This window comes from Phoenix dactylifera, chromosome 5 (assembly GCF_009389715.1).
Source record: "Phoenix dactylifera cultivar Barhee BC4 chromosome 5, palm_55x_up_171113_PBpolish2nd_filt_p, whole genome shotgun sequence".
Taxonomy (NCBI): Eukaryota; Viridiplantae; Streptophyta; class Magnoliopsida; order Arecales; family Arecaceae; genus Phoenix; species Phoenix dactylifera.
In genome coordinates this window covers 17,221,556-17,237,736 of record NC_052396.1, presented here as the reverse complement: position 1 = coordinate 17,237,736, position 16,181 = coordinate 17,221,556, and the positions used below count along the sequence as shown (strand labels likewise).

The 16,181-nt window shown below is 38.9% G+C and overlaps 2 protein-coding genes across 4 annotated transcripts; one reads left to right on the top strand and one right to left on the bottom strand.

The window, feature by feature from the left end:
- Positions 1-935: 935 nt before the first annotated feature.
- LOC120103926 (anamorsin homolog) lies at positions 936-2,755 on the top strand. 3 transcript variants are annotated; one of them, XM_039126303.1, is made up of 5 exons: positions 936-1,320; positions 1,609-1,778; positions 1,876-1,986; positions 2,084-2,251; positions 2,385-2,755. In XM_039126303.1, the coding sequence occupies exons 1-5, from the start codon at positions 1,173-1,175 to the stop codon at positions 2,508-2,510; spliced, it is 723 nt and encodes a 240-aa protein (XP_038982231.1). In that variant the 5' UTR covers positions 936-1,172; the 3' UTR covers positions 2,511-2,755. The 3 variants fall into 3 exon arrangements, with proteins under 3 accessions (XP_038982231.1, XP_038982232.1, XP_038982230.1); XM_039126304.1 differs by having other exon boundaries at positions 2,084-2,285; XM_039126302.1 differs by having other exon boundaries at positions 2,084-2,285; positions 2,380-2,755.
- Positions 2,756-11,740: 8,985 nt separating this feature from the next.
- Positions 11,741-16,158, bottom strand: LOC120110769 (probable metal-nicotianamine transporter YSL12). The gene is made up of 6 exons (XM_039126323.1): positions 14,960-16,158; positions 14,684-14,847; positions 13,862-13,959; positions 13,609-13,743; positions 13,196-13,402; positions 11,741-13,143 (listed from the first exon to the last, which is right to left on the bottom strand). The coding sequence occupies exons 1-6, from the start codon at positions 15,435-15,437 to the stop codon at positions 11,967-11,969; spliced, it is 2,259 nt and encodes a 752-aa protein (XP_038982251.1). The 5' UTR covers positions 15,438-16,158; the 3' UTR covers positions 11,741-11,966.
- Between the last annotated feature and the right edge of the window lie 23 nt (positions 16,159-16,181).

Sequence of the window (16,181 nt, the reverse complement as noted above, 5' to 3'; positions counted from 1 at the left end):
CATTGCTCTTCCATGTGAAAGTTGGTGATGGAGAAACTCCCACCTAGATTTTACCGCTTAGCCATCTTTATTTCCTTGAAAGAAAAAAAAAAGAAAAAGAAAAAGAAAGAGGACTATTTATCCCGAGGTCAAATATTTAGAAAATTAACCAAAGAGAGAAAAAAAATATAGTCAATAAAAAATAATAAAATAGCTTATATGTAGGTGGAGGTTCACTAAAGCCTTTAAACTCGTTTGGTTCACTAAAAAAAAAAGAGAGAAAAAAATATAGTCAATAAAAAATAATAAAATAGCTTATATGTAGGTGGGGGTTCAAAAAAAATATTTTTTTAGAAATAAATTTTTTATCTTTTATGAAAAATAAAAAAAATATTGAGAACATAAAAAATCTATTTTTTATGAGCTGGAAATCAAGATAAAATTTTTCTTTCCGAAGAATAATCTTAGTCCTAATGGTTTATATTTTTTTCTCCTTATAGTCAGTTTATTAAGGATATAAAAAATATTTTATACAATTTTTTTAAAAAATATAAGTTATTTTGGAAAGTATGATTTTTATTTTTTTCTCATCAATCAAATATGCCACAAATATTTTTTAGATATATTAATATCTAGATATTATTTTTTAAAAATTATATTTTATTATTATAATTTTTTTTCCCGTGAATCAAAGGTATACTCTTGTCAGGAGGCTAGAAGCTTGCTTGCAGCTTCCTACACGCTTGGGTCGGTTTAAGTCGGTAGATCGCTGTCATACTCGCCGTCTCCACGTAATAGCCACCAAGCCGTCTAATAACTCACCTGACACGTGCCGCCTTCCCTTCGCTCCACACGTGCTCGCTCCTTTTAGCGAGACCCACGAGTCCTCCTCCTTTGAGGAAATTATATATTTATTTTTGTTTCAGTCCAACCAAAGGACTTGAGAAAGCTAACGAGACGTTTTCATAAAAAAAGATGGTAAGCCATCTCCTCTTCTTTTATCTTCTTCTCCCACAAGTGGTTGTAGCTAGCGGTGGATTTCTTCATGAATGAACCATGAAGATCTTTTTTTTTCTTAAAAAAAATGAATTTTTGGGAACCATTCTCAACACCTAATTTTTCTCAATTTGATGGTCGTCATTCTTGGATATCAATGGCGTTCGGCGTGATTCTGTTTGTGACTTGAGTCGGACATGGTGGCGATGAAGAGGCGAGTGCTTGTGGCCACGGATAATGTTGTCATTCCGGTCAGTGTTGTTTTCTCAGCAGTTGAGCGCATAGGAGTCCATGTCTCTGCCGAAGATGATGTGCTCGTTGCCACTCGAGCTACTCCAACAATAAGTATACCCCCTCATCCTTTCAACTTCAAGTTTAATGCAACGTATTTGATCACATATGATAAGATTACTGCTGGAATAGGGACTTGGAAGCATGTTAGGAGAAAAGAAATTTTCTAGCATTTAGTAGTTTTGAAGGTATTTTATTAAATCGAAGGGAGCCTTTGGATGTTCCAACCCCACTTTTTTTTTTTTTTTTTGAACTGCTCCAGATATCGAGTTTCCTGAGGTACTCTCAAAAAAAAAAAAACAAAACAAAACGTTGGTTGATATATATTGATTGGTGTGACAGGAGGGAAGTTACCAATTGAGCCGGCTTCAATGGATGGAGCCATATCTCTCATGAAAACGCCCGAACTGGTTGGGGAGCAATGGATCGAGGAGATTGCAAGAGTGCTGAAGCCTGAGGGGAAAATCCTGATACAGACTTCTTTATCGTGTCTTCAGCTCACAGATGATAAGGTGAGTTGCTGATGCTGCATCAGAGAATTGCCATCTCTTGTTCATGTTATTATGATGTTCCAAGAAAACTTAGAAGATGCGATTTTTTTTTTGGCAGCCGAGCTTTGGGTTGGAGCGCAAGTTACTCATGGCAGGATTTCTTGAAGTACAAACTGTACAAATAAAAGCTATGTTGCCGATTGAAGCAGATGGTGATCAATTGTTAACCGTGAGTTTGGATTTTTTTTTTTCTTTTATTCTCCTTCCTCCACATCATATCATCTGCACCCTCGGAACAGCTAGCTTTCTACTCTGGCTTCCTGCAGATTAAGGGCAAGAAGGCTTCTTGGAAGATTGGGTCGTCATTCTCCCTTAAGAAAGCGACAAATACTGCTCCCAAGATTCAGATTGACGACAGTCTTCTGACTGAGGAGGACTTGAAGAAACCACAGCTACCGCCTGGGCTGATGCATATGATCAAGAGTTTTGCTTCGGTGCGTTTTCCTTGGGCATCACGAAGAAAAAAAAGTACTGAAACATTACTCTGTATACGATCGATGTTTCTGTTGCGGTGCAATTGAATTCTTTCTGTAGGAAATATCTTATGGTTTATCAATTCTAGTGCAGTTGGAGATTGTGAAGTTGGAAGCAAGAGGAAGGCCTGAAAGAAGAACTGCATGCACTTGTGGTCGGCCGGGGAAGAGCAAAGGGTGGCAGCTTGTTATCATTTTTGCAACTTGCCGTGTCTTTTGATAACTAAGTTTGTTTGATACAACTTTGGATGGTTATTTATCTTACTGTGTAAACATCCATCGTGGTCTTGGAGATGCATTTAGATGTAGTTCGTGCCCATTCAGAGGTCTTCCCCCATGTAAACTTGGGGAGAAGGTGGCACAACTGAACTTTAATCTTGCGTATCTTCCCATTAATTTTTCCCTTTACTAGATTAAGTGCCCTTCAACATTTATTATTTGATAAGGCATGGCTCGTTACTATTATGCTTGGTTGCTCGCTTACAGGTATCTCTGCCTGGGAATTTCCTTGTGGCTGGTATTTGATCAATGGGAAGTCCTAGTATATACCTCATGGTTTCTGTATAGAGTTTCGAATGGCATAGAAAATTTTGGTATACCATGTGAGCAATGGAAAGCCAAAGCAACAGATAAAACTAGACTAGAAAGGTAAAAGAAAACAAATTAAGAAAGCCGATGTAGGTCGTGGAAGCTTTATATTTGATGAAATTAGTAACTCTTGCAGCAATCTTGATGCCTTGATTATGATTGGAAAGTAAAAACAACATTGACTTCTCCTGAAATCTTAGTGTAATTAGTGTAAAACGGCATGCTACATGGAGTAGATCGACCGTGCCGACTCAAGATCTAGAACAAACACTAAATAAATAACAAAAAAGAGATGCCGAAAGAAAAATAATTAGAAAAGATAAAAAATATTTTATTAAAAAAATGAGCCACACAAAAATGCTCTCTTTTACTAGACTCCTCATCAAGGACAACTCTCACTCTCTCTTTTTTTTTTCTTTTTTTACGCCACTCGCCTTTTCTCAAGCCATACCAAAGGAGACACTAAATGTTTCTTTAAATCTTTAAATAGAGAGGGATGTTTGTTTCCTACTCAAATGCAACACTTACTACAAGATAAGGATAAGACTTGTTACTATTAAAAGATAAGGACAAGACTTATCACTACAACATGATAAGGATAAGAATTCTTGAACAATAAAACTAGCAATAATTCTCAATACTCCTCCTCATTGCAAAGTTCATGCTGACGATGCTCAGCTTGTTGCGCAAATCTTAAAACTGCCTGGCCATCAATCCTTTGTGAAGATATTTGCAAGATAATCTTTTGTAGAAACTAGAAGCAAATCAACCTCTTCATCTGCAATTTTTTATCTAATAAAATGATGATGAATTTCAATGTGCCTTGTCTTTGCATGAAATACCAGATTCTTCGTCAATCAAATTGCACTCTCATTATCACAATAAAGAGAAACAATATAGTGAGTATCCTAGCCTAAATTACCAAACGACCATATTAGCCAAGTCAACTCTTGAACTGCTATCGTGGTTGCACGACACTCAACCTCTGTAAAAAGTAATGCAATAGTAGGTTGTCTTTTATTGCACCAAGAAATAATACCAAATCCCAAGCTAAAAGAATAACCAGTGGTAGGCCTACATGTACCTACATCACCAGCATAGTTTACATCTGTAAAATTTACTGACTCGACTTTTTTCTCAAAATCTGGATTCTGGGTACTGGTCCAAATCAGGTACCAATAGGTATGAAGTAACCCTTACTTATTAATGGTATATAAAAACCATAATCAACAGTCTTAGCAATATATCTTAGGATTTGTAAAACTGCATCAAGGTGTGGCCATTGATGACATTGCATATATTGGCTAACAACGCTAACTACATAAGAAATATCTGGCCTTATGATAGTTAAATAGATCAAATTACCCACAACATGTCTATACATGGTAGGATCATCAAAAAGTTTGCCATGCTCTATACTAAACTTTAAATTTCATTTAGTTGGTGTCCACATATTGTTGCAATTAGCCAATCCATACTTATTCAATAAATCAAAAGTATATCTTTTTTGACAAATAAAAGAGCCATCCTGAAGCTTAGCTACATCAATGCCAAGAAAATATTCCAATTCACCAAATTCTTTCATCTCAAACCATATAGATAGCTATCCATGAATACTACGGACCTCATCAATGTCATCACTAGTAACAATCAAATGATCAACATAAAGACAAACAATTACTATACCTTTACTAGTATACTTCACAAATAAACTAGAGTCTGCAAAAAATAGAGAATAACCACAAAATAATAAATACTTTGCAATTTTTTCATATCATGCTCTAGGTGCTTGTTTGAAACCATACAATTTTTTTTTTAAAATTTGCAATCAAACTCAATATGAGAGAAGTCATTAGAACTAGAAGGCTACAACATATAAATATCCTTATCAAAATCATCATATAAGAAAGTATTATTGATGTCCATCTGCCACAACGACCAACTTTTGCTTGCTACTAAGGAAATAAGTACTCTAACAGTAGTTAATTTTGCCACTCGGCTAAAGGTCTCATCAAAATCAACTCCAAACTTTTGCGAAAATTCTCTTACTACAACCCTAGCTTTATAGAGTTCAATAGTATCATCACTCTTCCTCTTTACCTTATAAATCCACTTACAAGAAATAAAAAAAACACCACTAGGCAAAGGAACCAAATCCCATGTCTTGTTCTTCTTAAGAGCTGAAATCTCTTCTTTCATGGCATTCTCCCAAACACCAATGCCTTTGGCCTCATCATATGAAGTGGGTTCTAGTCGATCAACAATAGTAGAAGCATAACAATAAGCAATAGAAGAAGAATTCCAATCTCCATACTTGTCAACTGCTTTCTTCTTTCTCTTGTTTCTTGTAATGGTAATTGACCTTTAGAAGTTTCAGGTTCAACTTCATATAATTTATATCTTCTTCTTCTTTAACACTACGTTCATTTTTCTTAGCATTTGAGGCATGTACTCCAATTTTTCATGGACTTTTATCCGAAGTAGGCAAAGATGAAGAAGACTTTGTTTGTTGAGCTGAAGAATGGGAAGAAGGTTCACCAATTTTTGTGGAAATAACACCCTTTTGAGATACTCGGTCTTTATTAGAAACTGATCTAAACTCATCAGCTGGAAAATAGCATCCATCAGAAGACCATCAAGAAGAGCTCTCATCAAAAACAACATGTCTGGAGATATAAATCTTCATTGTTTTAGGATTAATGCATCTCCGACCTTTTCTAGCCTCACCATAGCTAGAAAATATACATCTGGCAGACTTAATATCTAACTTATTAAAGAATGTATCATAATAATGCCCAAAGCAAACACATCCAAACACACGAAGATGAGAAATATCAGGGCATTTTTCAAACAGTTTTTCATACGAAGTCATATTATCCAAACTTCTCAAATGTCCTATTAAGAACATAAACTGTTGTCTGCATGCATTCTGCCCAGAATTTATGCTTCACATTCTTTGCATGTGTCATACTGCGAGTGGCCTCAAATAGATGCCTATTTTTTCTGTCTGCCACAACATTCTGTTTAGAAGTGTTTGGGCAAGTAAATTGTCTACTAATGCCATATCTCATCAGATAGAGAATTTCTTTAAAATATATTCTCCACCACTATCGGTTCTTAGGCAACCAATTTTTAATTTAAAGAGATTTTCAACCAAATTTTTAAATTGGCAAAATTTCTCAAACACTTCTGCATTCTCTCTAACAAAGTAAACCCAAACATATCTAGAGAAATCATCAATAAAGGTGACTGCCTACCTCAAACCGATAAAAGATAGAGTACTAATTATTCTTGTAAGATCTGGATGTATCAACTGTAGTGGCTGAGAATATCTTGTTTGGCTCTCTTTAAAAGGTAGCCTATGTATCTTTTCATACTGGCATCTAATGCAAATAGTGTTAGTATTGACCTTCATTTTGAGAAGCCCATTAACTAGTCTCCTATATCTTTAAGTCTGTCATAATTCACATAAGCCATCTAGCATGCCATAAATCAGTGATGTCATGCTTAAGAGTCCGATCAATATAAGAATTACTGACAGACATGATATAAAGCTTGTTTGCTTTTCTGCCTTGAGTAATAAGCTTTACAGAAGCTTTAACATTAGCATAGATCTCCACAGTGTCAGGTCCAAATAAAATAGAATATCCTTTGTCCGTAATTTGTGAAATGGAAACCAATTTTTTCTTCATGCCAAGCACATAATAAACATTATTTACGAAAGCAGAAGACTAGTAGATGCTATGAGAGATATCCAAAATAGAATAAAGTGAATCATCGATAGTAGCAATAGCATCAAAACCAGTATAATCATGTAGAGAATCAAATATCTCTCTATGATCAGTCAAATGATTAGAACACCCAGAATCAATAATCCAATCACGAGCAAAATCAATATCCGACACATGACAAGAAGTAGAAACACATGCATGCTGGCTATGAAGATAAGTGTAATCAATAATAGTAGTTGTGAGAGCCCAACTACCAATTTTCATCTCTCCCCCAAGCTCTGAAGTAGAGGATGCAACATTAGATTGTTTAAGCTTCATCTTGCAATCTTGAATTTTGTGGCCAAATTTGTCACACCTATGACAATTTTTCTTGAATTTGTAATTTTTTTCTGATTAAGATTTTTATTCTTCTCAAATTCTCCAACTGGTCTTTTTTCTAAAATTTTAAATTTGTTATTCTACTTCTTATTTTTATTTTTACTCTAAGAAAGTACGGCCTCTTTTTTTTAGAGAACATAGTCAAATCACGCTTTGAGTATTAAGTGCTTCTGGATTAACAAATATATTTTCTAACTCTGCTAATGTAGGTTGTTGAGCCTATCCAGAAATAGCAAGCATATAAGCACTATACTCTTTATTCAAACCACAAACTAACAGTCTATGTTGTTTATTTTTATCATAACGAGAGTTTGGATCGAGCATACCAAGCTCATCAAACAATATCTTTTCTTTAAGAAAATATTGGGAGGTTGTAAGATTACCTTATTTGAGATAACCAATCTCGTTCTCCAAAAATTGAAGCCGAGCCTCATTAGACTTCTAGTGGAGGATAACATGAATATTCCATATTATTTTCGGCTCCTCTATCTTGAATATGTTGACGATTTTCTTCATTCATATCAGTCCTGAGAATATACATAGCATTTTCAGCTTTGATCTCCAACTTTTTTCTCATTTCTGCATTGTCTGGTGGCTTCAGGTATCTGTCTCATTTACAATCTTCCATAAATCTTGCCTGATCAAATAAAATTTGATGTCGGCCTTCCAATACGCATAATTGGTATTGTTCGATTTTTTGATCCTAACGTGTGGAGTGATTGATTATAACCCTATTTGATTTTGATGAGCTCAAAGCATTTGAGTATATCTTATGTTGTACTAATGAATTCAATCTAGTGTTTCAGTGAAATACTTGTAAATTTATGGTTAAGTGTTTCTAGATTTGGTTCAATACATTTTGGATAAGTAAAGAACTCAATTTGAACCAAAGTCTGAGACTCGAGTCGACTCCGGGAGATTACGAGTCGACTCCAAGCGTATCAGAAGCACTGGCACAGGCTCGAGTCGACTCCTGTACATTACGAGTCGACTCCGACTGAGAACAGATAGACGGACAGAAAGATCCATCTCAGAACCTGTCAACGAGTCGACTCCTGAAGAGCGCGAGTCGACTCCGATGCTTGCCGAGTCGACTCCAGGGTAGTACGAGTCGACTCCAGGGAGTAACAGACAGAAAGACAGAGAAGCTTTTTTGGACCCTGAGAGCCGAGTCGACTCCCGAAGAACTCGAGTCGACTCTGATGGTTGGCAGGTCGACTCCAAAGGAAGTGAGAGTCGACTCCCAGTGTGATACAAGGAAAAAGTCAGAGAGCAAATTTCGGACACTGAGAGCCGAGTCGACTCCCGCAAAGTCCGAGTCGACTCCAAGACAGCGCGACCCCAAAAGACAGAAGACGATATTTTCGTCTCTAAGAGGCGAGTCGACTCCAAGACAGTTCGAGTCGACTCCAAGGCAGCGCTACCCCAAAAAGACAGAAGACTGTTTTTCGGATACTGAGAGCCGAGTCGACTCCGAAACAGTTCGAGTCGACTCCAAGACGGCACGAGTCAAAAGACAGAAGATCGGAAGTTCGGACTCTGAGCGCCGAGTCGACTCCCAGAATTTTCGAGTCGACTCGAGTGAGCAAACTTGAAAAATGCATCCCTGGATTCCTTACGTCGAGTCGTCTCCAAAAGTGCCAGGTCAGCTCCAGACTTTGGGGAGTCGACTCCGGGTTAAGTCAAGTCGACTCCCAGTCGAGACAGCACTTTAATTCAAATCCGGAACAGTTGCCGAGCCGTCTCCAGAAAAGCACGAGTCGACTCCTGCAGCAGCCGAGTCGACTCCAGATCGCGCGAGTCGACTCCGATCCCAACGAAAACATTGTCAGGATGTGCAGAATGTGCAGAACGGCTAGGAGATTGTGTCTAACGGCTAGTTTCCGTGGGAAATGGCTTAAATAGCCACAGAGAACTGTAGCAAGGCAGAGAAGTGACATTCCATTCAAAGAAAACAAGAAATCTTCACCTACCAAAGAATTTCAAAGGAAAAGAAGGAAGAGGGGCATTAAACTCCATCCAACCAACTCTTCCCAGCATTAAAGAAGTCTCCTTCAGTCATCAAGTCTTCGAGACACTCAAGAGGAGACCCCGAGTTCGAGAAGCCTTCCTCTACATCTTCATAAATTTGTTTGAGGGCTCTTAACTTCTCTCTTATTTATATCGCTGAATATCTGCTTGTTAAGAAGCTTTATTTTTCTGTTTGTTTTTCAAACCACTTGTTCCTTACTTGATTCAATCAGGGGATTGAATCAAGGGTGTAAAGGTTTGTTGGTGAGCCTAGGTTGAAACCAACGGTGTAAGGGTTTGATTGTGATCCCGGAAAAACAATCGGGTGTTTCTAGTCGGTGAGCCTGGAAAAACCGACCGAGTTCGTTGTGATCTCGTAAAACAACAAGTTAGGTTGTGAGCTTGTAAAACAACCGGCTGTAATCCGAGGGGTTATAGTGAATTCCCAAGTGAGGCTTGGGGAGTGGACGTAGGAGCAAGGGTTAGCTCCGAACCACTATAAATTTCCTTGTGTTTGTGATTGCTTTGTTGTCTCTTACTTTCACTTCATTCACTTCACATAGCATCTAATTAATCCACTTGCAAAAAGTATTAATTAGTTATTCACAAACCTTTTAATTGCAATAATTATTTTAAAACCCAATTCACCCCCCCTCTTGGGTTGTCTATCTGGGCAACATAACGCACAACAAATTATTAGAAACTCTTTAACCACATGAAGCAATGAACACACGAATAACTGATCTCCAAGCCTATGTCTCTGATACTATGTAGAACGGCACACTATGCGGACTAAATTGATCGTGTCGGCCCAAGATCTAGAATAAACACCAAACAAATAACAGAAAAGAGATGCTGGAAGAAAAATAATTAGGAGAGAAAAAAATGCTTTATAAAAGAATGAGCCACACTAAAAAGCTCTCTCTCACTTCTCATCAAGAAGGACAACTCTCACTCTCTCTTTTTCTCTCCTTTCTCATACCACTCTCATTTTCTCAAGCCACACCAAAGATCCTTTTAAATATAGTGAAATGTTTGGGATAAACCTTATCACTACTAAAGGATAAGGATAAGGATTCTTGTAGAATAAAACTAGCAATGATTCTCAATAGAACTTCATCCATGGTCCGGTTTAATTGGTTTAATCATGAAAAGTTAAGCAAGTTGGTTTCATAAATGTAATCATCAAAAGTTGGTTTAGTAAATTCAAAATTCTAACATAATTAGTTTGTTATATTAGTTAAAATTTAAGGGGTCTTCAAATCAAGCATAGCTTACGCATAAAAAACCATTGTCGCTGGAATGATGTATTAATATATGTGGGACTATTTTTCCCTTTTTTAGAAAGCTTAATTTATACATCTATTCATTTATTGGATATTTATTTATTGTTTAAGGTCATATGGTTCTTTTCACTTTTTATTAAGTGTCATAAAATTGGGTTTTGGAAGTGGAGCTTTTTTTTTTTTCATTTTATGTTATATATATCAAAGTTGAGATATAAGTGATAAGGCCCAATAAAAACTTCTTACCCCAGTTTGCAGTAAAGTATTAAATTCCTATTTATCTGTTGTCGTTTTCCTTGTTGGTGAAGCAATCTAGGAATGAAATATTGGCAACATTCATTCTAAACACGTATAGTAATTTCTGGATAAGGAACACCTTTATATCGATATTATCCTATTGTAGCTCTCTGCTCAGTTCCCGTATACATCCAAAGAAATTGTTTTATACATTGATGTCTTTAGAAGGTTATATGTGCTGCCCTTTTAACAATAGTATTTCATGTGACATTAGTAGTGATCAGTACAGTTTGTGGATTTCTTTCCATTTTGAATAAGAAAGCATGCAACCTTCTGCCAGCCTTAACAGTTGGAGTAACTAGAGGGGAGTTTGGGGAAAGTGAATGTGGGCGAAAGAGAAACGAGCCATGTGAGTCCAATATAAAGTCCAATTTTGTGAAGGAGATTGTCAATAATTAGGTGGCTAGGAAGCTAATGCATGAAGGAAGGACAGGAAAGGCTGAAAAATACCTAGAACCAAAGTTAAATCAAAAGAGATGAAATTCTTATAGTCTGGTTGTATATCAATTGGTCATGCATCTTTGTTTTTTTCCATATCACTTCATATTCACATGTCAAACAATTTTGATAAGTCTGGTCACTAATATTGGATTTGGTATCAGATGCAAGGCATGATTCTAGGTTTGCGAGGTTAAGAGTATGGGAAAAAGCATATGATTAAATATAATATGCAGGGTATCTCATTTCCAAAGGGATAGGTACATCAAAAAATTATGTGGAGAAGATATATGGCACGCAACACATATAAAAGATTACAAATTAAGCAGTAGCCAGAAACATAAAATCCCAATGCAAGAATTTTCTTCCACTACAATGTCGTTTCAATTCTACGTACTCTTTTTGTCACTCGTAAATTGATAATTTACCTGGTTTAGCCTCTTTCTCTTGGTTGGATGACACATTAAAAAGAAAAGAAGAAGAAACAAAACATGCTTCTTAGCTATAAGGTGTTTTTCTGCATGTTTGCCCCATCCATGGAGGCTAAGATACTAGCACATGTTTTTTTTTTAATTAGTTAATTATTTTTAAAATCATCTTAGCAAACAGCTTTCTATAGAAAAACTGCAACTTTAGTTGCATATATACAATAATGTCTGCATTTTTTTAACCAATTTACATGCGAATTAAAGATGAAGGCACAACAATAAAAAGAGGAGCACACAACTTCTAGCTTGTACCGACCTCCCATAACTTCATTTCTTCATAATTCATGCATTATAAGAATCACAAATTAAGCAAATCAAGTACTAGCTGACTCAAACCATAACTACAGAATGCATGCGACCACTTAGATGCCATATAGTGTTTGTGGATAAGCAGTTCATCCTCTCGATCCCCGAAACCAATTCCTACCTTCTTTGTGAACCAAGAAATTAAGAGCAAACACTACGATAAGGTCGCACTAATGAAAGCATCCACTTTGTCGTTGACTTGCCTCGATAGGAATTTCATGCATATCGGTGGCTTCACTTTAGCTATGGCGAGCACTGATTGAGGTAGCGTCCATATCCCATCGCCGCATATCAAACCGGAGGCCACTGCAGGCGCAAATGCGTCCGCCTGAGCCTTGTTCACCGTCTCCCACACGAACAGTATCAAGCTCCCTACGCACATATCGATGCAAAAGTATGCCCCAATGTAGAAAGGTATCGCCATCGCCATGGGGAGTGGTATAAACCTTGCGACCTTCTTCCCGGAGAAATCTCTTCCCAGGTTGATGAGAATGGCGGCAGCGAAGAAAACGTAGCAGAAAGTGAGGCAGTGCTTCGGCAGCGACGAGAAGCCATCGACGCCGAGTATTGCGATGCCCCGGTAGATAGAGGCGTAGGGTGCTGGGTATTCACTCCCAGATAAGCCGAGGTCATCGAAGGCCTTGTAGAAAAGCCAGAAGACACATGGAGCAATCACACAACCCATTGCGGTGCCAATTATTTGGCTAACAAACATGGACCTTGGTGAGGCCAGCGTCAGGTATCCTGTTTTGAAGTCTTGCATGAGGTCCGAAGCGGTGGACACGATGCTCATCATGACGCCGCAAGCTGCAAGGCCTGCTATCACGCCGCCGTTTGAAGCACCTGCCCAAGCTCCAAAAAGGAAAATGGCGAGCTTTCCATAGGCGGAGGCGAGAGACCAATCGGTGAGGCCGCAACCATAAGCGTTGCAGAAGGCTAGTACTGGTGCGAAGATGTAGGCAAGCAAGACAAAGTACCATTTAAGCTGTGGGAAAATGTGAGGAAGGGTGGCGATGGAGATGGCTGCGATGGCAACATAGCCCCCAAATGCAATTCGTTTTGGAATTTGATCTTTAATGAAGAATTCGGTTCGACGTCGGTCGTCGAAGGATATTGGAGGGGTGGCGGCGGTCGGACGATCATCATCTGAGATAGGAAGCGTGCTCCTGGAACCTTTACTCCGTGCCATGGAAATGAAGGAGAAAATAACTCGAGATAGGACTTTGATGAAGTTGTAGAGGCCATCCCCGAGGATCAGGGCGATGGCTATGAAGACCTGCAGAATGGAAGAAAACATGAACTTGAGAACAGGCTTGAGTGAAAGGTTGCAACTTGGTGAAGGAGTACGTCGTCAATGTTTCCGGAGTACTTTAAATACAAAACTAATCGCGGATAGCTACCCTGTAGCCCTGCAAGCCATGAAGATCGCCTAGGCCGAGACCTGGTGGGTACCAACTGCCCTCTTTTTTACCTATAAGCGGCCACATGATTCCCCAAGAAAGGATGGCTCCAAGGAGAACGGAAATGTTCACAATATATGGGCATATCATTCCAACTCCGACATAAGCTGCGGAAAAGTTGAAGTAAAACCTGGAAAAATAAAGAAAATTATATCACCAAGATGTAGATATATAATCAAGCTAGGACAATGATGATTTTAACAAATAAATCAACTAGGCTTAATTGGGTGCCTAGAAACATTTTTAGTATTAAGCCCCTTTCAGTAAATGAACAAGAAGAGGAAGAAGCAAGAATTAATTGCAAGAAGTGATGTAAATTAAGTCCATGCAGCTTACGTGTTCTTGTAGGCTTGAAGACCTAATGAGGGAAAAACTTGGAATCCACACTGATCATTGGAACTGTAGAACCACTGAAAGAATCCCCACAGGAAGCTAAAGGTGAAAAACTTGCCTAATGTCCTTACTTGTTTCCTGAAAAAAAAAACAAAGAAAAAGAATAAAATCATACAGCACAGAGGACAAAACAGTAAACATGAAAAAATGTTCAGGCGTCGATCGTAGGTCTTTTAAGCTCTTTTTCGGCAGTTACTTTGCTAGCTTGGCACCCTGAGGAGTGTGAAAGCCATTGATGAGGAATGCTGTTGCAGTACCGCTTGGATAGATCAGTTTGTAGTCGATGATCATGATCTGATGAAAGAAGTTACTGATGATGAATATTTGACAATACTAAATGCACTAATTTGAAAAAGCTTTCGAAACAAAGACATGCCGTTGCAACTTAAGACCTCACTCCAAAAAGTCTGGTCGGAAAGTATTATTTGAATTTTTTTAGCATTGTATAAGTACCAAAAGTCTACCATATATAGATTCTGATCACATACTCGCCCCCTTAAGCTCTGACATCCTCTTCAAGCTAACAATCCAAATCAAATCACAAGCACCATAATTAATAACTATAGTCAACCCCCATAAATATGTGTTGCGGGCCATAGGCCGGATCCGCTCTGGTACCTTTTGTTACCATTTGTTATAACCTAAAATTTTAATCCAAAAAGTCTAGTCAGAAACTATTATTTGAATTTTTTAAAGTACCAAAGGTCTACTTATAGAGATTCTTACATACCCCCCCCCAAATTAAGCTCCGACATCTTCTCCAGGCTAAATATCCAAATTTATTAAAATCTACCTAAAATCTCAATCCAGAAAAGCTATCCGAAAGGCGTTATTTAGGTTCTTTCATCCTATATAAATATACAGGACCTATCTCGTACATAGTCTATATAGGACTAAACATATGGCCGCACGGATGGAGGAGTGTCCTATTATCCATGAGCCGACCCAAACATGATTGGGTAATACGGTATAATTTATTGCATAAAAACATTTAACTACATAAGTCAAGGAGAAGTACCTTTCTGAGGGGCACAAGGGAGAAGAGACCAAGAAAACTAACGACGAAGAGAAAACCAATTATCCACCCTAATCTTGGGTCTTTGATGTTTTGTGCATCATTGTCTTCCGTTGCTTGTCCGGCAATTCTTCCACTCATGCCGAAAAGGTAACTGCCAAAGCCACCTGCATAGAAGGATACAACACAATACAAGGAAAAGGCTTTCAGCCAGTGAGAGAGCGAGAGGAGCGATAATTATTATAAGAACTAAAACAATTAAGTAGGATACCGGCTTACCGCTGAAGGCGATGCCGGAGGCGGCAACCACGCACGTCTGAATGACGGTGTTCTCCTGGCGGGTGAAGGGCTTCTGGAGGCAGCCCGTCATCTGGAGGGCTTTGGTCCACAGCCTGACGAAGAAGAAGCCGAGGAGGCCGGCAGCTATGTTGAGCGAGGGAACGATACCGGTGGTGAGGCCAAGTTTCATCACGATAAAGCTGAACATGATTGCGAGGAAGGCGGCCACCGCCAGGGCTCGAAACGTGAGCTGCTCCCGCCAGGGCGGCACCTCTTTCCCCTCGAACACCTTCTCGATCGGCACCGTTTCCTCTTCTTCTCTCCCTTCTTCCGTCGTCTCCTTCTTGCCCTTCTTCCTCCGGTGGCTCAGCTGGCTCATCTCCTCCATCTCCTCCTCCTCCTCCTCCTCCTCAATGGCTGCCTCGTGGTTCGTGACGCCACCCTCTAGCCTGCCGTTGCCATTCTCTTCCGTGCCCATTTCAGACCGGACTGGATCAGAGAGGGATGAGATGAATGGCAATTAAAGATGGGTATATAAGTGTTGTATATAGCTCTCTCTCTCTCTCTCTCTCTCTCTCTGGAGCAGGAATCTGAATCTCTCGCTATTTATAAACTCATCATAGAGTGGGAACTTGATTCCTAGCTGCGTGGAAAGAATGGTGCATACTGCCGATGTGTATGGCCCGTGATGGTGAATTAATGAATTAAGGATGGTAGCCTCCTGGAAGTGGCCGCTAAGGAGCTGCTTAAATGGACGTTTACGAAGGGGACATTTGGATCGACGATTCAGCCGAGGACAAACTGATCATTTTAGTATCATCTTTTTTAACTGCGAGAACAATGGCCGGGGAGAGGCGTTCACATTGAACGACGTAAGGGACACGGGGCCCGGCATGCTTCCAAAATGGAAGAGGCTCGATATTTTGCGATTAATTAAGTAGGGGTGCAGGTGAGACAGGGTAGAGCCGGATCTATTTACTAGGGACCGGTGTCCTTATATGGAAACCCATATGAGGCAGGAATCCTAGGTTACGCACAATCCAAATTAAAAACATATGGATGGAGAATCCACCATATATATCGATCCGATGGAATCTCTATGCCTTGTGGGGTTTTTGCTGGTTGTTGGGAAGTTCGAGCGATTAGTTTTTGCGAACAACCAGGAAATGGAAATGGAGCACAGCCGATTGTAAAAATGTCAGACAAGAACATACGGGAAATA